This window comes from Hyperolius riggenbachi, chromosome 2, assembly GCF_040937935.1.
Source record: "Hyperolius riggenbachi isolate aHypRig1 chromosome 2, aHypRig1.pri, whole genome shotgun sequence".
In the NCBI taxonomy this organism is placed as follows: domain Eukaryota; kingdom Metazoa; phylum Chordata; class Amphibia; order Anura; family Hyperoliidae; genus Hyperolius; species Hyperolius riggenbachi.
This window is the reverse complement of record NC_090647.1, coordinates 42,757,542-42,779,170: the sequence shown is the minus strand read 5'-3', so window position 1 is coordinate 42,779,170 and position 21,629 is coordinate 42,757,542. Positions and strand designations below refer to the sequence as shown.

General features: G+C 45.5%; 1 protein-coding gene across 1 annotated transcript in view; it reads right to left on the bottom strand.

The window, feature by feature from the left end:
* The window catches only part of CCDC90B (coiled-coil domain containing 90B), a 48,467-nt gene that overhangs the window by 19,589 nt on the left and 7,249 nt on the right, over positions 1 to 21,629 (bottom strand). Inside the window, exons 2-4 of the mRNA XM_068266702.1 lie at positions 19,230 to 19,352; positions 13,720 to 13,823; positions 6,530 to 6,631 (exon numbers count right to left, since the gene is read on the bottom strand). Coding sequence (XP_068122803.1) covers positions 6,530 to 6,631; positions 13,720 to 13,823; positions 19,230 to 19,352 — 329 coding nt within the window. The remainder of the gene's footprint in view (positions 1 to 6,529; positions 6,632 to 13,719; positions 13,824 to 19,229; positions 19,353 to 21,629) is intronic.

Here is a 21,629-nt window from a genome sequence, read left to right as displayed (position 1 = left end):
CGATAGCAGTGCGGAGGTTTTCTGGAGAATGGTGTCGGTAGGCGGGCGGTAGACATGCGGAAACAGAAAAGCTGCCCGATTCCCTCCGTGCGCTGCTCTCTCTTCTGCTGCTTGGGAGGTCCGTCCCATTCACTTACAAGTACTCCGCAAGCTTCCCGCTACATCCAGGGGATCGGTAATCCCCTCCCGCATACCGCTATGCGGAAATGTTTATGAATGGGCATTTTGCTACTTTTTCTGGACAACACCGCACAAGGCAGTAAGTTGTCACTCTGCACGGGAATGTCGGCTCCGCATGCGGAAAGAGCCTTTATGAATGGCCATTTTGCAATGTGGTCGGTAAAGTCAGCGGTATTAAGCATTTCCGCATGCGGGAATGCTTTATGAATGATAGCCAATGTGGAATGAGGCGGCGATCAGTGGGGATTGATGAGAGGAGAGGCAGAGCTACAGCACAAATCTCTGCCTCTAACAGGAAGGAGCCCAACAATTTGCCCCGTGGATTTCGGGGTGATTAAGGCCTCGTTTTGCTGCGGGATAGCAGCGTTTCAGCTATGGCATTAATGCTGAAGAGGACTACCTAAAAAAAAAAAAAAGTAATTTTGTAGGCTCTCTTTAACTCTTTAACCAGTTAATGGCATCCTGACTTATTAAGTGCGTGCTGCTCCCACCGCCATTTCCGTCAGGATTCCATGTTCAGTGATTGGGGAAAAGGATCAAACGGAAAGTGTTCACTAACGCCATCTTGTGGCCAAAAAGTATAATTACACATACATATATACACAAGATTAATAAAATTAATAACTTACACTTCCAAAGCCTCCTCCCCCCCCCCCCCCCCCGCGGCGATCGCGTCCAACACGCAGCTAGCAAAGTGCTAGCTGTGTGTTAAAAAAAAAACGGTGAAAATCGGTCCCTGAGAAATCCACCGCGGCGGTAATGTACGAGCTGAGCGCGTCATTATCGCCAAGGTGCTTAAACAGTTTAATAATTTGGACAACTGGGAAAATAAAATGGGTCGGTTTTATCCACAGGAGAATGCTTAATTTTAAAACTATAATGGCCGAAAACTGAGAAATAATTATTTTTTTCCATTATTTTCTTATTTTTATAGTTAAAACACATTTAGAATAAAAAAAAAAACTCTGCAAAATGTACTACCCACAGAAAGCCTAACTGGTGGAAAAAAAACGAGGTATAGATCATTTTGTTGTGATAAATAGTAATAAAGTTATTAGGGAATAAAAGGGAGGAGCACAGACAGGTGAAAATTGCTCTGGTCCATTAGGTAAAAACCCTTGGGGGTGAACTGGTTGAAAGGAAATAAATATAGCATCCTCCATATCCCTCTCCGTTCAGGTGTGCTTCAAGAGAGTTTATAAAAGTCTGTGTTCCCCCTTTCAGTCCTTCTGAAGCAAAGTTGTCTGCACTCACTTCATTGTGATTCAAAATGTTTGTTCCAGCGATGTCCCTTGTTTAAATTTGCTGCCTCTGGGTACCCTCAGAATGCTTTGGCAACACTCGTGTTCAAGTGCTTCCATAGATGGGCAGATCTGTACTGGGCACGTGCGAGCAATGGGGGTGAAAGCACAGAAACTAGGGGGCCGAGAGGGGATAGGCTAGACTCTATAGGATCTAGAGTCTTCCCTGTCCATTGGTGAGAAACTGAGTTTTTTTCAGGGCTGTGGAGTCGGTACAAAAACTCCCGACTCCGACTCCTCAGTTTCTGAAACCTCGACTCCGACTCAAACTCAGACTCCGGGTACCCAAAATTGCTCAGACTCCGGCGCCTCAACTCCGACTCCTTAGTCTAATACTTAACAGGGCTGTGGATTTTGTACAAAAATCATCCGACTCCGACTCCTCTGTTTCTGAACCCACGACTCCAACTCCGACTCCCCAAAATTGCCCCGACTCCGACTCCAACTTCACAGCCTTGTTTTTTTTTTCCCCACACTAACGTTTTTCTTTAACCCATCGGTAGCCACATATAAGCTATATGTGGCTGCAGCGCCGTTTTTGCTGCCGGGGAAGGGTGCCTTCTCCAGCCTGGCAGGGTGTGCAGAGCGGTGTGGGGAGCTTCCTATTTACCTGCTCTGGGCGGCATCTCCTCTCCTCCCCTGGGGGTGCTGCAATCTCTGTATCCTCCTGGGAGTTACGATAACATGGTATGCGTGATCGTAACCCAGAAAAGTAAAAAACTGAGGGGCGGCACACCTTGCCGTATCGGTTTGGGTGCATAACCAGGGATGCAAAGCAACACCCTGGGCCATATGCAATTATTTTTTTCTCCTGAGTTTTCTCTTAGGAGATAATTTTTCATCTTCGATTTAAAATATTTTTTAGGACTTTGAAAAAGGAAAAAAGTACCAAAATGTAGGTGAAAAAACTATCAAACGTTATTTTGAGTATTTGTTTGCTTGCTGGTGGTTTAAAAAGCATTTTATTTACAAGTTGTGAAAATATCACCTGGGAGAAAACGTGAATTGCATATGGGCCCGTGTGTCAATCAAGTAGTCAAAAGGATTGGATAGCACACCAGCTTCTCAAAGAGCGATGCGTGAGTTTATTCTTTCACCATGTCAAACACCATAAGTTGACAATTGTTTCCTGGCCACGCAGGGTCCCCTTCTTCAGAACAGTGCAGACAAAAACACACTGTTCTGAAGAAAGGGAACCTGTGTGGCCCCAAAATATTTGTCAACTTAACTTATGGAAGAATAAAGTCATGCATTGCTCTTTGAGAAGCTGGTGTGCTAACCAATCCTTTTGGCTTGGTGATTGTAACTCAATGGATGGTGTCAGCCGTGCAGCGCCACCCGGTGGTGGAAGAGGGTTGATGCAAGAGACTTCCACCACCCCTCTTCCACCATTGGCATCATCCATACTTCCACCACCGTGTAACGCTGCACCACCGACACCATCCCCTGCATTCCGATCGCGTCATACCAGGTTATTGGAACTTGGAGGAGGATGCAGAGATTGCAGCGCCACCGAGGGAGGGGAGGAGATGCCACCCAGAGCAGGTTAATATAAAGAAGCTCCCTGCGCCACTCTACATACCGGTAGCTGCATAAGGCAGCTAAACGGCGTGAGATGCCCTGGCACGCAAAATCTATCTCAAGATAATGTGTGCAGGGCTGCTAAAAGATTAAAGGGGAACTTCAGCCTAAACTAACACACTGTCATTAAGTTACATTAGTTATGTTAATTAAAATAGATAGGTAAACTAATCTCTTACCCACCCCCTGTTTTAAAAGAACAGGCAAATGTTTGTGATATCATGGGGGCAGCCATCATTCTGGTTGAAAGGAGGTGACAGGAAACACGAGACACAGTTCCAACTGTCCTGTGTCCTGATTACCCCTCCCAGCTGCGTACGCTAGGCTTCAAATCTCAAATTCAAAATAAAAATAATTGCACCAAAACAGCAGAACAACATCAGAAATCCCATCATGCTTTGCACAGCATCAGGGGAAAAATACCCGGGCAGATTTCTTCTGTGCAGCTAAAAATGAGGCTTGGGTAAGAAAAACAAAGTTCTGATGCTGTGAAACTGTTAAAGAAACTCCAAGCGTTTTCAGTGCTGCTGAGTAGATTTTTAGTCTGGAGGTTCACTTTAATATAAAGAAGCTTCCTGCGCCACTCTACATAGCTGCATTAGGCAGCTAAATGGCATATGCCGGGAGAAGATGCCCTGGCATCGAGTTAATGCATGCAGGGCTGCTAAAGGGTTAACAGGCCAAAATGGCAACAATTAACACTCTAAAAATGTAATTGTAATCTACCCAATTGTTATTTTTTTTTTTAGGTGTCCCTACAATTTCAGTTTCTACTCGCTGTGATATCTTATGTTGGATTGCAACCAAAGCCTGCTGAAGACGGGGGAAGTTTTATACGTCTGTCAGGATTCCTGATCAAGGCATGATCAATCGATTGCCGGATCGAGATGCTATCAGCTCATGTATAGCTCAGATCAGTCACGTTTGAGTGTGTGATGCCTGGGATAGTCAGGAGGGTGACATCACAATATGCAGGTTGACATACATTATGTAGAGAGAGAAGCGCATCAGATGGTGACAGTCAGCTCTGGGAGGCTCCGTATAATCCCGGATATCTGCAGAAATGTCATTTGCGGGCTACTGTCATTGTAACGGTATTACATGTGGGTATATGTCAAAAGCTCACAAAGTCCTAGAGCATCTGCCTGACATTTCCGTAGCCTTTAAGTGCAGTTTAGCCGTCAAGTTTATTATTCCGAACATTCCGCATGTTTAATTAAAAACTGGCATTTCGACGTCAAGATATGTCCTTATGCAAAACATTGTACCTGAGCTCATTAGGCGTGCCGCTGTGCTACAAATCAGAGGTTATGTCTGACGGTACACTCTGTCACTGCTGCCTGAAACTATGAGTAAATGATTGTTTTAGGTGACAGTTTCATGAGTGTCCATTGTACAGACACCCTGCTCGGGGAGGGATGGAGGAGGGGGGGCAACAGCGACAGTATTCTATAGCACATAGGAAAACAAATCGCTTTAAAGAGAGTCTGTAACAACATTTTCAGCCTTATTTTTTCTATCCTATAAGTTCCTATACCTGTTCTATTGTGCTCTGGATTACTGCAGCCTTTTCTAGTTGCACTGTCTCTGTAATATATCTAATCTTTTATTTGTCGAGCCAAAGAGGAATGCACTGCTTGGCTGTGATAGGGAGAAGTTATGCACACCCCCTGCAGGCTCTCCTGTGTGTATGAGTCACAGGCAATGTCTCTGCTCACATCCAGTGTCTCTGCAAGGCTTGTGGAGCTGAGACATTTCAAACAGCTGTGAGTGCAGAGAGATCAGTGCAGAGCTCAGACAAGCAACTCAGGCAACACATGGGAGTAACATTCCAGCAATCAAGTCACATTTGAGAGGAGCCTCTGCAAACGGGCACCTGCTCTAATGATGTATTTCCTGTTTGGCGGCCATCTTCATGGTTTACAAAAACAATGAATAAAACTGTGATTTTATAACCAGGAAAGCAGCGAGGAGCGGCGAAAATGTCAGAGAGGGGGCTAAGAGAAAACAACAAACAGGATGGTACGTTAATTTATGTAAGATTTTCACAGTACAGATTCTCTTTAAGCAATTAAATATGAAGCCCTGATCTCAGGATCACCCTTCAACCACCCATCTCCTGAGATGTAACCTTATGGAGGGCTTGTAATGATAAGTACTGTTTTCAAGAAAACACGTCAATAGATTAAAGTAAGCCTGCAACAAAAAACTAAGAGCCCCAGGAGGATACTTACTTCAGGAGGGGGAAGCTTCTGGATCCTAATGGAGGCTTCCTCCGCCCTCTCCTGCATCCCCCAAAAATCTGCCAACAAACTTGTTGGCAATGTGGACTCCAGGATGATAACAATCCTGCGAGAGCTTTAAGCAGGCGGACTTGTGGCTACTTTGACATTAAAGTCTGATCGCTGCAAGGAGGGCTGTTTGTTTTTGGGATGTGGGAGGAAATCAGGAGTACCTGGAGGAAACTCATGCAGACAAAGGGAGATCATACAAACGCCATGGAGATAGTGCCCTGGCTGGGATAGGAACCGGGGACCCAGTGCAGCAAGGTGAGAGCGCTAACCACTACGCCACCGTGCTGCTCAAAAGCAATGGAAAAAAGGTGGTCTGGTCTGCTGAATCCTATTTTCTGCAGCCTCCAAATTGCCCAGATCTCAATACAATTTATCATCTGTGAGATGTACAGAAGAAGAAGTCCAACCCATGGAGACCTCACCTCACGACTTACAGGAGTTAAAGGAAGACTATCAAATCAAGTGTTCTAAAATTACGATGTACAAATAATGTCTAAGTAGCTGTGTGATATTTAATATTAAAAGTAGGAAATGTTTAGAGGCAAAAGCTTTAATTCTTTGTGTGTAGTATTTAGCTCTATTGTGACAAATAATTCGCAAAGAGGTGTCTGCTTCAATGCACAGCCAGTGTTGTTTTTTTGCATATCAGACTACAGAGTATATTTCCCTGAAAGCAAAAATAAAAAAGGTATGAAAGCTGTGGAGTCACAGACAATTACAAATGTTGAAATTAAGTTACATTTCCTGTGCTCTCTGCAGCTCAGAAACAGGCAACTTCTGAGAGCTTTCTCTCACACACAGAGTTGCACACAGGGTTAACAGATGTAGTGTGAGGGAATTCCCCCTCCCTTCATTGTTCACTCCCTTTCAGAATTTGAGCAAACTGCCAATAGTTCAGAGTGAAAGGAATTTGTTACAGTAAACAAAAGAGATACATCAGTATTTACCAGCACTTCAGGAATTCTCTCAAACTCAGGTTAAAAAAAAAAAACACGTTAATCGATAGTGTTCCTTTAAATATCTGTACAGGACATCTTGTTGCCAGATGTCATAGGATAGTTTTAGAAGTCTTGTGGAGTCCATGCCTCCATGGGTCACACCTGTCTCTATGGCCTAAGGCGAGCCTGCACAATATTACGGTAGGTAGCTGATGAGTGTGTATGTTGTAGTTACCTCGTTTTCTGCCCGCAGAGTGGCAAATTCACTTTTCTCCAGAATCACCATGTCCTTCCGTATGGAGTCCAGGTGTGCCATGATCTGCTGGACGGTGATTTCCTGTAGAAGGAGAACACACATTAGAACATTGGCTGGTAAATCCCTATGGTGGCTATTAATGGTCCCGCGGCCAATGGATCATTTTTCAACGTAGCAGTAATCGATTGGAACCAATCAGTCATGCCTATTAACGGCTGAATTCACGCTAACCGATTCAATTAGATTAATGGAATCGATCCCTTTTTTGGATCGATTCCATTAATTTGATCAAATTGGTTACCGCGAATTCAGGGGTTAATAGGCACGACCGATCGTTTCAGCGGTTAATGATCTAATTGGCTGTGTAATTGTACCGTTAGTTAATTTACTATACGTGTCAAGACTAAATTGCCAAAATGGGATTCATTCCTTGATTTGTGAGCCCCAGTGTTTTTATTTACATCGCTGTTTGTGAGGACTTAATTATCATTATTCCTGCAGGATCGGCATCCCGTTGTCATGGCTGCACGTTGCCATGACGCGACCATGCACCGACCCGGCCCACCGATAGGCCCCATGCAAACCCCCGTGAGATCCTCCAAAGGCTTCCCACACTGTCCTCCATCGCTGCCCGGGACCCGCCGTTAACATCAGGGCCCCGCCCCTCTTCTGGCATGAGCGTGGCCCCGCCTGCGCAGTTACACGGAGCAGCTCAAGCATATGCATTAAGGAACAGAGGTGACTAATAGTTTTAATCTGTAAATGGAGCCTAGAGACAATTTTATCACAGATGTGCTCCTTTTACTATACACAGGGGCGGGAGAAGAGGAGGGTTCTGGGAAACGGGCCTCTATTAAGCACGACATGCTTCATCCTTGTCTTTACAAGGTTCGATCGCTTAACCCGCCACAATTTCCAGCTAATCACAGAGGCGTTGTTATCACAGGTCTCCGCTATTCTCGGCTCCCTCTTTAGAGTCATATATAAGCCATGAAGGAGGGTTTTGCTAATTGAGCTCTCACTATGTGCTGATGGTGCAGATCAATGACTGGCATGCAGCTGAAGCCGAGGAGAGCAGTATCAGTGACTCTCTGCATGAGGGGATGGGGAGGACTCTTAATTGTGAGTTCAGCAGTAAACGGATGCAGCCTGGGTCACATATCTGCCCAACCGACCAGCTCTGCTTATGAGGCTCCAGGGAGGCATGGAAGTTCAATCACATTCCCCAACATTACAGCCACAATCATTTCCTTACATCTACATGAACCACCTGTAGTCTGGAGTAACACAGCTTGTCACTGCCAAAAGCCAAGTGAGGTGACAATTCCTGACTCTCCAGCAGAGGGCAGGCCATGCAGTATACAGTAGTGTCCAATGTTAATCTTGGATAGGCTGCATTCTCAGTGATGTCACTGGTCTCTAGTGAATGGATAGGCTGTATTCTCAGTGATGTCACTGGTCTCTCGTGAATGGATAGGCTGCATTCTCAGTGATGTCACTGGTCTCTAGTGAATGGATAGGCTGCATTCTTAGTGATGTAACTGGTCTCTAGTGAATGGATAGGCTGCATTCTCAGTGATGTCACTGGTCTCTAGTGAATGGACAGGCTGCATTCTCAGTGATGTCACTGGTCTCTAGTGAATGGATAGGCTGCATTCTCAGTGATGTCACTGGTCTCTAGTGAATGGATAGGCTGCATTCTCAGTGATGTCACTGGCCTCTAGTGAATGGATAGGCTGCACTCTCAGTGATGTCACTGGTCTTTAGTGAATGGATAGGCTGCATTCTCAGTGATGTCACTGGCCTCTAGTGAATGGATAGGCTGCACTCTCAGTGATGTCACTGGTCTTTAGTGAATGGATAGGCTGCATTCTCAGTGATGTCACTGGTCTCTCGTGAATGGATAGGCTGTATTCTCAGTGATGTCACTGGTCTCTCGTGAATGGATAGGCTGCATTCTCAGTGATGTCACTGGTCTCTAGTGAATGGATAGGCTGTATTCTCAGTGATGTCACTGGTCTCTCGTGAATGGATAGGCTGCATTCTCAGTGATGTCACTGGTCTCTAGTGAATGGATAGGCTGCATTCTCAGTGATGTCACTGGTCTCTAGTGAATGGATAGGCTGCATTCTCAGTGATGTCACTGGTCTCTAGTGAATGGATAGGCTGCATTCTCAGTGATGTCACTGGTCTCTAGTGAATGGATAGGCTGCATTCTCAGTGATGTCACTGGCCTCTAGTGAATGGATAGGCTGCACTCTCAGTGATGTCACTGGTCTTTAGTGAATGGATAGGCTGCATTCTCAGTGATGTCACTGGCCTCTAGTGAATGGATAGGCTGCACTCTCAGTGATGTCCCTGGTCTTTAGTGAATGGATAGGCTGCATTCTCAGTGATGTCACTGGTCTCTAGTGAATGGATAGGCTGTATTCTCAGTGATGTCACTGGTCTCTCGTGAATGGATAGGCTGCATTCTCAGTGATGTCACTGGTCTCTAGTGAATGGATAGGCTGTATTCTCAGTGATGTCACTGGTCTCTCGTGAATGGATAGGCTGCATTCTCAGTGATGTCACTGGTCTCTAGTGAATGGATAGGCTGCATTCTTAGTGATGTCACTGGTCTCTAGTGAATGGATAGGCTGCATTCTCAGTGATGTCACTGGTCTCTAGTGAATGGACAGGCTGCATTCTCAGTGATGTCACTGGTCTCTAGTGAATGGATAGGCTGCATTCTCAGTGATGTCACTAGTCTCCAGTGAATGGATAGGCTGCATTCTCAGTGATGTCACTGGTCTGTAGGGAATGGATAGGCTGCATTCTTAGTGGTGTCACTGGTCTCTAGTGAATGGATAGGCTGAATTCTCAGTGATGTCACAGGCCTCTAGTGATTGGATAGGCTGCATTCTCAGTGATGTCACTGGTCTCTAGTGAATGGATAGGCTGCATTCTCAGTGATGTCACTGGTCTCTAGTGAATGGATAGGCTGCATTCTCAGTGATGTCACTGGTCTCTAGTGAATGGATAGGCTGCATTCTCAGTGATGTCACTGGTCTCTAGTGAATGGATAGGCTGCATTCTCAGTGATGTCACTGGCCTCTAGTGAATGGATAGGCTGCACTCTCAGTGATGTCACTGGTCTTTAGTGAATGGATAGGCTGCATTCTCAGTGATGTCACTGGCCTCTAGTGAATGGATAGGCGGCACTCTCAGTGATGTCACTGGTCTTTAGTGAATGGATAGGCTGCATTCTCAGTGATGTCACTGGCCTCTAGTGAATGGATAGGCTGCACTCTCAGTGATGTCACTGGTCTTTAGTGAATGGATAGGCTGCATTCTCAGTGATGTCACTGGTCTCTAGTGAATGGATAGGCTGTATTCTCAGTGATGTCACTGGTCTCTCGTGAATGGATAGGCTGCATTCTCAGTGATGTCACTGGTCTCTAGTGAATGGATAGGCTGTATTCTCAGTGATGTCACTGGTCTCTCGTGAATGGATAGGCTGCATTCTCAGTGATGTCACTGGTCTCTAGTGAATGGATAGGCTGCATTCTTAGTGATGTCACTGGTCTCTAGTGAATGGATAGGCTGCATTCTCAGTGATGTCACTGGTCTCTAGTGAATGGACAGGCTGCATTCTCAGTGATGTCACTGGTCTCTAGTGAATGGATAGGCTGCATTCTCAGTGATGTCACTAGTCTCCAGTGAATGGATAGGCTGCATTCTCAGTGATGTCACTGGTCTGTAGGGAATGGATAGGCTGCATTCTTAGTGGTGTCACTGGTCTCTAGTGAATGGATAGGCTGAATTCTCAGTGATGTCACAGGCCTCTAGTGATTGGATAGGCTGCATTCTCAGTGATGTCACTGGTCTCTAGTGAATGGATAGGCTGCATTCTCAGTGATGTCACTGGTCTCTAGTGAATGGATAGGCTGCATTCTCAGTGATGTCACTGGTCTCTAGTGAATGGATAGGCTGCATTCTCAGTGGTGTCACTGGTCTTTAGTGAATGGATAGGCTGCATTCTCAGTGATGTCACTGGTCTCTAGTGAATGGATAGGCTGCATTCTCAGTGATGTCACTGGCCTCTAGTGAATGGATAGGCTGCACTCTCAGTGATGTCACTGGTCTTTAGTGAATGGATAGGCTGCATTCTCAGTGATGTCACTGGTCTCTAGTGAATGGATAGGCTGTATTCTCAGTGATGTCACTGGTCTCTCGTGAATGGATAGGCTGCATTCTCAGTGATGTCACTGGTCTCTAGTGAATGGATAGGCTGTATTCTCAGTGATGTCACTGGTCTCTCGTGAATGGATAGGCTGCATTCTCAGTGATGTCACTGGTCTCTAGTGAATGGATAGGCTGCATTCTCAGTGATGTCACTGGTCTCTAGTGAATGGATAGGCTGCATTCTCAGTGATGTCACTGGTCTTTAGTGAATGGATAGGCTGCATTCTCAGTGATGTCACTGGTCTCTAGTGAATGGATAGGCTGCATTCTCAGTGATGTCACTGGCCTCTAGTGAATGGATAGGCTGCACTCTCAGTGATGTCACTGGTCTTTAGTGAATGGATAGGCTGCATTCTCAGTGATGTCACTGGCCTCTAGTGAATGGATAGGCTGCACTCTCAGTGATGTCACTGGTCTCTAGTGAATGGACAGGCTGCATTCTCAGTGATGTCACTGGTCTCTAGTGAATGGATAGGCTGCATTCTCAGTGATGTCACTAGTCTCCAGTGAATGGATAGGCTGCATTCTCAGTGATGTCACTGGTCTGTAGGGAATGGATAGGCTGCATTCTTAGTGGTGTCACTGGTCTCTAGTGAATGGATAGGCTGAATTCTCAGTGATGTCACAGGCCTCTAGTGATTGGATAGGCTGCATTCTCAGTGATGTCACTGGTCTCTAGTGAATGGATAGGCTGCATTCTCAGTGGTGTCACTGGTCTCTAGTGATTGGATAGGGTGCATTCTCAGTGATGTCACTGGCCTCTAGTGAATGGATAGGCTGCACTCTCAGTGATGTCACTGGTCTTTAGTGAATGGATAGGCTGCATTCTCAGTGATGTCACTGGCCTCTAGTGAATGGATAGGCTGCATCCTCAGTGATGTCACTGGTCTCTAGTGATTGGATGGGCTGCATTCTCACGCATGTCACTAGGATTCTAATGAAGCCATACAGCACATACACCACAAAGCCAGTCTCTCTGTGTGTAAGTGACAGAACTTTGGACGTGATCTTTGTTGGGTGACTTTATATTTCCTCCTGGGTGTTGAGTTTCCTTTTCTTGCATGAAGCAGTAATTTCTTGCCAGGATGACGGATGTGTGACAGGCAGACAGGGAGAATGACAGATCCTATTACTTCCTGGAAATAAATATCTCGGTACGGGAGGATTAATGACGACACGCAGCGATTCTGCCGCCAAACGCTAAGAAAGGGTCTGCTGCCATAAATCTGATGCGGGAGACGTGTGGTCAGTCATCACATACAATCATCTGATATAGCCGTACTCTGAAGAGGGTCATCAAATATGCATGGGAATCAGAGACTTCCCACATTGCAATGTGTGGGCTGCCTGGTATCAATATTCCTCGGCAAGGACAGATAAAGGAGAGCCCGCCAGCAAGATGTTAAAGCAAAAATGAAGTGAAATTAAACTGATTAGATAAACAATTGTATCTATAGCCCTTATCCTAAATAGGACTTTCTTAACTACCTGCGGACCGACGCAGTTTAAATCTACGACGGGCAGGTGGCGTCTGCAGTTCTGACTGGACGTAAACTCTACGTCCCATTCACCGCGCGCCCCCGCCGCAATGTGGTGCCCAGCAGCCTCTATGACGGCAGAGCACTGTGAGCCGGGCAGGAGCAGTTTTCATTGGCTTCTGGCCCTGTCATTCCTGTAAGCCGTTCCCATTGGCTTACATGGAGTGACAGGGTCAGGAGCCAGTGAAAGCGGTTCCTGACCGGCGCACAGCGCTCTGCCGTCATAGCGACGGCAGAGAGAGCAGCCTGCGGCGTCGACAGAGCGGCGTGACCGGCGGATTTTAGTGGCGATTCGTCGGTAAGCGGCGATTTACTGTACCAGCACCCTCTGGTCCTTAAGGGGGCAGAGGGTGCTGGTACTGAAGTGGTTAAAGGAAGCATCAAATTTTCCTGCCTCCTGATATACTTACCAGAGGCTTCCTCCAGCCCCTTGAAGCTGACATGTCCCACGCCGCATCTCCGATCGCAGCCGCCGGCTCGGGGTCCCCCCGCTGGTGCAGAGGCCGACCTCCTCTACTGCGCCGCTGTCAATCAAGTCCACTTTGTCCGCAGCATACTGCGCAGGTGCAGTAGTCATTTGAGTCTATTAAGGAGGCTGTACATATAGCGATTCTGGTGACCAACCGACCAATAGACAGATCTTTCTCTGATCAAATCTGATCGGAGATCTGGTGGCAGCTAAAAACCACAGGCCAATTCCCAGGCCGCTTTCCGACAATCACCATTGTGACGCCGCCTCATTGCTTCACTGGCACTGCTCTCCCCCCTAGTGTAAATGTAACCCCCCCCCCATACCCCTGCATTAATACACCCTCTTCCGGGTTTCCCCTCCCCCCTTTGGCAATGCGCCGGCAAGAACTCAGAAGAACCAGAAGAGGAGTCCGGCTGGCAACAGAGAGGTAATGTATAAATGCAGGGGCACCCGGGGGAGGGGGGGAAAGGCCTGAAGGGGGTTGGCAGTAGCCGGGGGTTTACATTGCATTTGCCATTACTGCTGCGCACCAATTCAAGCATGTTGGCCTGACATCTTGCATCACATCCGAATTATACATTCAACCAATTTCGGTGCAAATTGGTAGAATCGTTGATTGGGCATGCTTTTGGCAGCACAGATTTTCATCCAATTCAATAATTATCAAATCGGATGGTTGATCAGCTGCCATTCGGTAGATGTTTGGTTACCTTTAGTGTATGGCCATTTTAACACTTCGAAATAACAGTTTGCCTGGAGCGCAGTTTCATAAATCGGATATCACCAGTTCTTATCTCTTGTCCTTTGTAACAAGCCAGTGACCAGCAGAGGGAGCTATAAACAAGTCTATCAGCCGGATAAGCTGCCCCTGCTTCCAGCAGGCTGAGAGCTGCACTGGCCATTACTTACATAACACACCAGGGAAGTCTTACCTGCTGAGCGCGAGTCACCATGTCCCTGTACACCGTGTCCAGGCAGCTGTTAGTCAGCGAGGCCAGCGCAGACACAATCGTTTCTGCCTGCTCTTTATCAAACCCTGAAAATACACAAATAAAGGTCGATGGCATCCATTACTGTGAATGAAGGAAGTAAATGCAGGTTTTAGGACTGAATTCTTCATACTGTGATACCTCAGTTATAACTGCGGGTGCGGAATCGTATTACATCCAAGGTGAAAATTAACTGATGCGATAAACAATTGTATCTATCCTCCTCCTAAAATTATGACTTTTTTTTTTTTTTTTTTAGATACCCAGCAGTTTTATTTTATATTTAAATCTAGATTTTACGTTTTTACTGTTTCATTGTCTCTGCTCAATGACACAGCCATTGAAGTATGCCTAAGCTTAAATCTATGAACTATTGACCCTTTTTATCTCTTTCCTGCTCTCAAAAGCCATTTACAAGAATATGTTTTATGGCTGTAATTCTTTATCAGTGAGGGTTACGCTATAGTCCGACCCAGTCCCGACCCGCATAGAAACTGTCACTTTCATACCTAATGTTAAAGCCTAATCTACACGGAGCGATCCGGCGGCTCGATTAGCCGCAGGATCGACTCTTCCGCGTACCCGCCGCGTCCCCGCTCGTGCGTCGGATTCGACACCCGCTTGTCCCCGCCAGCGCCGCTTATCTTCCGCTCGATTCCCCGCTCGCGGGGAATCGGCCGCAGCGAGATCGGACCTGTTGGATCTTATCAATCGAGCCGCATCAGCAGCTCGATTGATAAGATACATCGGCACATGTAGACCCAGCATAACTCTTTCAGGCACAGAAACAAAAAAAAGGAACACAGCACAGTTATTTGGCACTGTACATACACATGTCTATCTCATTATGTCACATGTCCCCCTCGGTTGTCTAAGGTTGGAGCGGGGGAGAAAGCACTGAGTAAACGCCAGGGATGTGGACTCGGAGCAATTTTGGGTACCTAAAGTCGGTGGTTTCATAAACTGAGGAGTCAATGATTTTTTGTACCGACTCGACAGCCCTGGTTAATGCCTGGATACGGCACCGGCAGAAAACATCAGAAAAGCAGTCAGTGATGTTCTCGTGCTTTGGTTGAACAAACATGTGTTCTTCCTGATGACTCAGGGCTAGTTCACACTGGGAGCGCAAATTGTCATCTTGTGGCACAAAAATTTAGCTTTTTTTTTTAACGATTTGTGATTCCAATTCGATAGAACGAGAATCACAACGCAATTGCCCCCAAAATGCTGCAGGCAGCGAGTTTGTGATTGCCCACTTTGCCAAATTGTGGTAAAAAACACGTAACGTGAAGTGGGAGAGCACGAGAAACAGGTAGGGGGAGCATGAGAAGAGGGACAGGGGAGAGAACAAGAAGCAGGAAGGGAAACCGCGAGGAGCGGGAAGTGGGAGAGCCCGAGGAGCGGGAAGTGGGAGAGCACGAGATGTGGGAAAGAAGAGAGCGCAAGGAGCGGGAAGGGGGAAAGCACAAGTAGCAGGAAGGGAAAGGGAAAAAAGGAAAGAGTAAAGAGGGAGAAGGAGAAGTGATGGGGAAGGTGGAACAGAAAGAACTACAAAGTGGAGGAAAGAAAGAAAAGAGGGAAAGGAGAAATAGAAACAAGAAAGGAGTTAGCAAGATAAGTGTAAAGGGAGCAAAGAAGGAAAGAAAAAGTAGGAAGGAGTCAGAGAAAGAATTGGGAAGGGTTGGGAACGAGAAGTGGAAACAGGGGAAGAAAAAAGGGAGCTAAAGGGAGCTAAAAATAAGTGTAAAAAACAAAAAGGAGAAGAAGGAATGTCTAGGAATAAAAAAAGGCCTCTATGGATGAATAGAAAGGTTAAAGATAAAATGAAGAGGAAAAAGAATGCCTATAAGGTCTTAAAACAGGAGGGGACAGAGGCTGCACTAAGCAATTATAAGGAGTGCAATAAAAATTGTAAAAAAGAAATTAGGCAGGCAAAGATTGAAGCTGAAAAACAAATCGCTAAGGATATCAAATCTAACCCAAAAAAGTTTTACAAGTACATTAACTCTAAAAAAAGAAAGGTTGACTGTATAGGACTCCTAAAGGATGAGGATGGGAACTCAATGGTGGATGACCAAGGTAAGGCAGAGTTATTAAATGCTTTCTTTGCTTCTGTCTTCACAAAAGAAACAGCACTGTTGCAAACTACAGAGGCGGAAGAGTCTCAATCTTCTAACTGTAATATTAAATACTTAACGCAGGAAGAAGTGAAGGCAAGACTAAATAAATTAAAAATAGACAAGGCACCTGGCCCGGATGGCATGCATCCTCAGGTCCTAAGGGAATTAAGTTCAGTTATAGATAAACCCCTTTATCTTATCTTTTGTGACTCTCTTGCAACTGGCAGAGTCCCAGTGGATTGGCGTACAGCCCACGTTTTCCCATTATTTAAGAAGGGCAAAAAATCTGATCCAGGAAATTATAGACCTGTAAGTTTAACATCAGTTGTATGCAAACTATTTGAGGGGTTACTAAGAGATACTATACATGACTTCATAGTAGAAAATAATCTTATTTCTCAGCATCAACATGGGTTTACTAAAGACAGGTCCTGTTTGACTAACATGCTCAGCTTTTATGAGGTAGTGAATGCTAATATGGATATTGGGAATGCTGTAGATGTGATATACTTGGACTTTGCAAAGGCCTTCGACACTGTTCCCCACAAAAGTCTGGTGCAAAAGTTGAGGATGCAAGGACTGGGGAAGAGTCTGTGTTCATGGATAGGGAACTGGCTAATGGACAGAAAACAAAGAGTTGTGGTCAATGGATCATACTCAAAATGGGAGACTGTTAGCAGTGGGGTCCCACAAGGGTCTGTTCTGGGTCCAGTGCTCTTCAATTTATTTATTAATGACCTAGTAGATGCAGTAGTGAGCAATGTTGCTATTTTTGCAGATGATACAAAATTGTGCAGAATCATTAACTCTCAGGAAGATAGTGTCATATTGCAACAGGATCTGGATAGGATGGCTATATGGGCACATACATGGCAGATGAAATTCAATGTTGACAAATGTAAGGTCATGCATTTTGGACGTACTAATGGTCTAGCACCATACAAAATAAATGGGATACAGTTGGGGACATCAAACTTGGAGAAGGACTTAGGAGTACTCATTGACAACAAGTTAAATAATCGTACTCAATGCCAAGCAGCTGCAGCTAAAGCTAACAAAATTTTGGGATGCATTAAAAGGGAAATAAAAACTCGAGATGCTAGCATAATATTGCCCCTGTTTAACTCTCTAGTAAGGCCACATCTGGAATATAGAATTCAGTTCTGGGCACCACATTACAAAAAAGATATTGCAGTTTTAGAGCAGGTGCAGAGACGAGCAACAAAATTGATGCGTGGGATGGAAGGTCTCACTTATCGAGAAAGGTTAGATAAACTGGGTTTATTTAGTCTAGAGAAAAGACGCCTTAGAGGGGATCTAATTAACATGTATAAATACATCAGAGGGCAATATAATACCTTGGCGGATGAGCTTTTTGTCCCTAGGCCTTCTCAAAGGACTAGAGGACATGATCTGCGCATGGAGGAAAAATGTTTTAGCTATTTATTTAGGAAAGGGTTCTTTACAGTAAGAGTGATTAAGATGTGGAATGCATTGCCACAGGAAGTCGTTATGGCAAACTCTATACCTGCATTTAAAGGGGGCTTAGATGCTTTCCTTGCGTTGAAAGACATCCATGGCTACAATTACTAGGTAATGCCTAATGATGTTGATCCAGGGATTTTATCTGATTGCCATCTGGAGTCGGGAAGGAATTTTTCCCTTTAGGGGCTAATTGGACCATGCCTTGTAAGGGTTTTTTCGCCTTCCTCTGGATCAACAGGGATATGTGAGGGAGCAGGCTGGGGTTGTACTTTATACTGGTTGAACTCGATGGACGTATGTCTTTTTTCAACCAAAATAACTATGTAACTATGTAACTATGTAACTATGTAAGGGCGAGAAGTAACAGAAAAAAAAAAAAGCACAACAAAAGAGGGAAATGGAGGGAGTTGAAAGACAAAAGTTCTTGGGAGTTGTTTAGTAAGGAAAGCAGAAGGGGAAGATAGAGAAGAAGTAAATAAAGAGCAGAACAGGAGGAGGAGGAGGAGGTGGAGGAGGAGGAGGAGAAGAGGGGTCAAGCAAGAGAAGATGATGGAAGATTTCTGCTAAAGAAAGGGGAAAGGTTACACATAAACTCCACGGAGAACAAAAGATAACAAATAAAACGTCAAACTTTTATGTCTTTCAATTTCCGCTGAATCTGGAGCCAGGAGCCGCCTCAGCATCTTTTCATGTCGTGCTCTCTAACACGCCTTCACAATTGCACGCGAGATAACTGGCTGCAATCCCGTAACCAGCAGACAATAGCATCGCGGTAACAATAGCTGCTGGCAGGGGCCGCTGTCACGAAGAATGGAATCCAATCTCGCGTCCTTGCCGTATCCTTGTCCAATGATACCTGCACGCTACAACAACAAATCAATAAACCTGCTACACATGCAACCGAATCTGCCAGGAAAATGTGCGCGGATCGATACCGTCCCCGATCCCATGACAGCACGTTCACCGGGAACTGGACAGAACATCAGAAATTCTGTTAAAGGGGCACTCCGCTGGCTACCTGTGAGCTGCTCTGTGCATCTGGGATGGTAGTCCTCTGTTCCATAAGCTTTTCTAGTGTATATGATGCTGGATTTGGTTGTAGCCAACTAGCCATGGGATGCTGCAATTTTCGCAACGGTCCACTGCGCCTGCACAAGACAAACCCGGCCGCAGAAGCACGAATGCGCAGAGGCTTGCCAACCTGGCTGGGTTGTCAGCTGCTACCGACAGCACCCCTGGTGACCAGGGCTGTGGAGTCGGTACAAAAATCTTCCAACTCCAACTCCTTGGTTTATGAAACCACGACTCCAACTCAGACTCTGGGTACCCAAAATGGCTCCGACTCCAATCATCCGACTCCTCAGATTACAAAACCACGACTCCGACTCCGGGTGCTCAAACTTCCCCCGACTCCAACTCCACAGCCCTGCTGGTGACCCACTGAGAGGGGAGCTGTGGCGAGGCGTACATGGCTGTCTGGCGTGGGGCCTTTTTGGCACAGGGTGAGCCAAATGACTTCTCACCCTGCTGCCACCCAAATTCGGGGCAGGGTGTGTGTGGTGTGTATGTTAAATACTTACTCCGCCTCCGAGTCATCACATCTCGGAGGGAAAAGTAATTTGGGGTCTTGCAACCGCCGGATCCCCAAACTACCCGTGTGCAGGGCGCGGACTAAGCTTCGGCTGTGGGAAGCAGGCATCAAAAAGCCCTGCTTCGGCGGTAAGGGACACAGAGGCTTCCAAGGGCTGGAGGAAGCCCCAGGTAAGTAAATCTGATCTTTTCTTTTTTAATCCCCAGATGTATCCTTTAAGAAGCACAGATGGAATTAGACAAGGCTAGGCCATTTACCATGAGTCTCCAGATCCCGAACCAGAGCGTGGGTGTCAAAAGTGAGCTTCCTCTGATCCGCCGGCGTTATCTCCACCCTCCGGACATCGTAGCTGGAAAGTCGCTTTACCGTAGAAAACAGACCTGCAATGATAAGCAGTGAGACCGAGGTAAGCAAGATGAAATTAGGTTTGCAAAAATCCTTATGGTTTATAGATCTGAGAAAAAGCACCATGGAGGTAGACCAGGCACTGTCTCTTTAACTTGCTTTTAATTCCGTTTTTAGCCAGAGAAAGTACAAACACATGTTCAGTATTATTACAAAAAAGGAGGTACAGACTAAGCAGCAAGCTCATGGTGACCCAGAACTCATTGGAGTGTGTGAGGGGCTACAATGGTCCTAAAAGCCCCCTTACTAAAATACTAAGGAAAAGAGAAGTTTGCTTTCTTAGAACAGAAAGAATTTGCGATAATTCAGGTTGGAGTGAGCTTGAGATGTCTCCCAGGGCATCACTGCTGAATATATGCAAATTAACCATTGTTACCCTTAGAAGCTAAACACACCTCCAGAACCGCTGGAATGCAATGATGTGTCAGCTTGTTAATTTGTACAGAGCCATAATAATCCAACATGCATACAGACTGTTTCAGATTGTTTGATCCTCATCAGTGCATGGCATGGATTAATTTGGCTCTATGGAGTAGGGCTTGTAACACCGAGAGGTACAAACCTCATGTCAGTTGCGGTGCAGGAGTGGGTGCGGGGAGGGTGACCAGGGGATGGATGGACGGCACGACAGCCGTTTCGCGCCATTGATGTAAGTGTATGGACTGGGATCAGACTGTATGTAATAATAACTGGTGTTGGCCTAGCCTCCTTTATCCAAATTGCCAAAGTGCCGAGAAACTTTTATCTTCACCTTACTTGTACTTATTGGTTTATAGATCGGAGCTGATAGGATTATGCTTTCTTCAGATCAACAAGCACTGCTCTCCCTTTGTTTGAGGCTAAGTGCACACTTAGCAGAAACGCTAGCATTGAGGAAAATGCTGCGTTTTTGCCGCTAATGGAAGTCTATGGGCCGCAGGAAAAAACATAAAAACCGCATATGCGTTTTCTATGCGTGCTTTTTCAAGAATGCTGTTTTTTGTTGCATAATATGCAAAAACGCATCAAAAACGCACATGATAAAAGTCAATAGAAACGCAATGGTATGCGTTTTCCACGCGTTTTTGTAAAACTAAAAAAATGGTGTGCTGCATTTCTGCTTCTTCTTGTCTTCCTAGTTATTTGCATAAAATGCAATTGTAAAACGTATACAAAAAGCATATGCGTTTTGTATATGCGACCGCAAATGCATTAAAACGCATGCAAAATGCTTGAAAAACGCATCTGCGGTAAAAAAAACGCTAACGCACCAAAAACGCATACAAAACCCCCCCTGCACTTTTTCATGTTATGTTATATGTGCACCTACCCTAAATGCAAAACTGGCTCCTTGCTAACAAAGATCTGCATGGTGAGAAGTACAGAGGGACAATTTACAAGCAGGGAGGGGAGAAGGAACATTTTAAAAGTACATTTTTCAAGAAGGGATTGGTACTTATCCGTTAGCCGGGCGCATCCGGCAGGTGGCGCTAATTACTATTCCCCCTCCAGGCCGACATGGATAGTAGGGAAAGATGTAACTCTGGTGGAGTTTTGTCGCCACCTAGAGGATGCGCCCGGCTAACTGATAAGTACCAAGGGATCTGTATGCGTTGCAGGTAGTATATAGGCAAATACTGGGGGTAACATGGCAGTACCCTTGAATTGGGTCTTGAAAAACTATACTTCATGCCTGGTCAGGGTCCCGTTTTAACTGCACTTAAAGGGAACCAGAGACAAAGCACCCTTGTGTATTTTACCATATATATCTCAGTAAGAACATTAGAGAAAACACTTACCATGCTCTCTGTTTCATCCACTGCTAAAAGTGTCTGTTATTAGCTGTGATAAGAATCCCGGACTGAGCACTCAGTCTGGCTTTGCAGGGAATGATTATAGCTGAGTCATTATAGCAGAGCCACAAGGGGGCAGGCTTGGGCTTGAAAAGACACCAGAGAAGACAGACTCCGCTATAATCTTTCCATAGCAAAGCTAGACTGAGTGCTCAGTCGGGGATTCTTATCAGAGGTGATAACAGTCAGTTTAAACAGAGAACAATGAAACAAAGAGCAGATTAGGTGTTTACTGTCATGTTCCCACTGATTTATAAGGTAAAATACAAGAAGGTGTTTCATCTCTGGTTCTGAACTCTTGCTGCTCTGGATCTGAACTCAGAACTTCCTCTCTGCTCTAAAAGATAAGCGACAGCATAATAACTTTTAAAGAAAAACATTTTTGTTACAGCTGATACAAATCCTGCAATAAATCTGCAG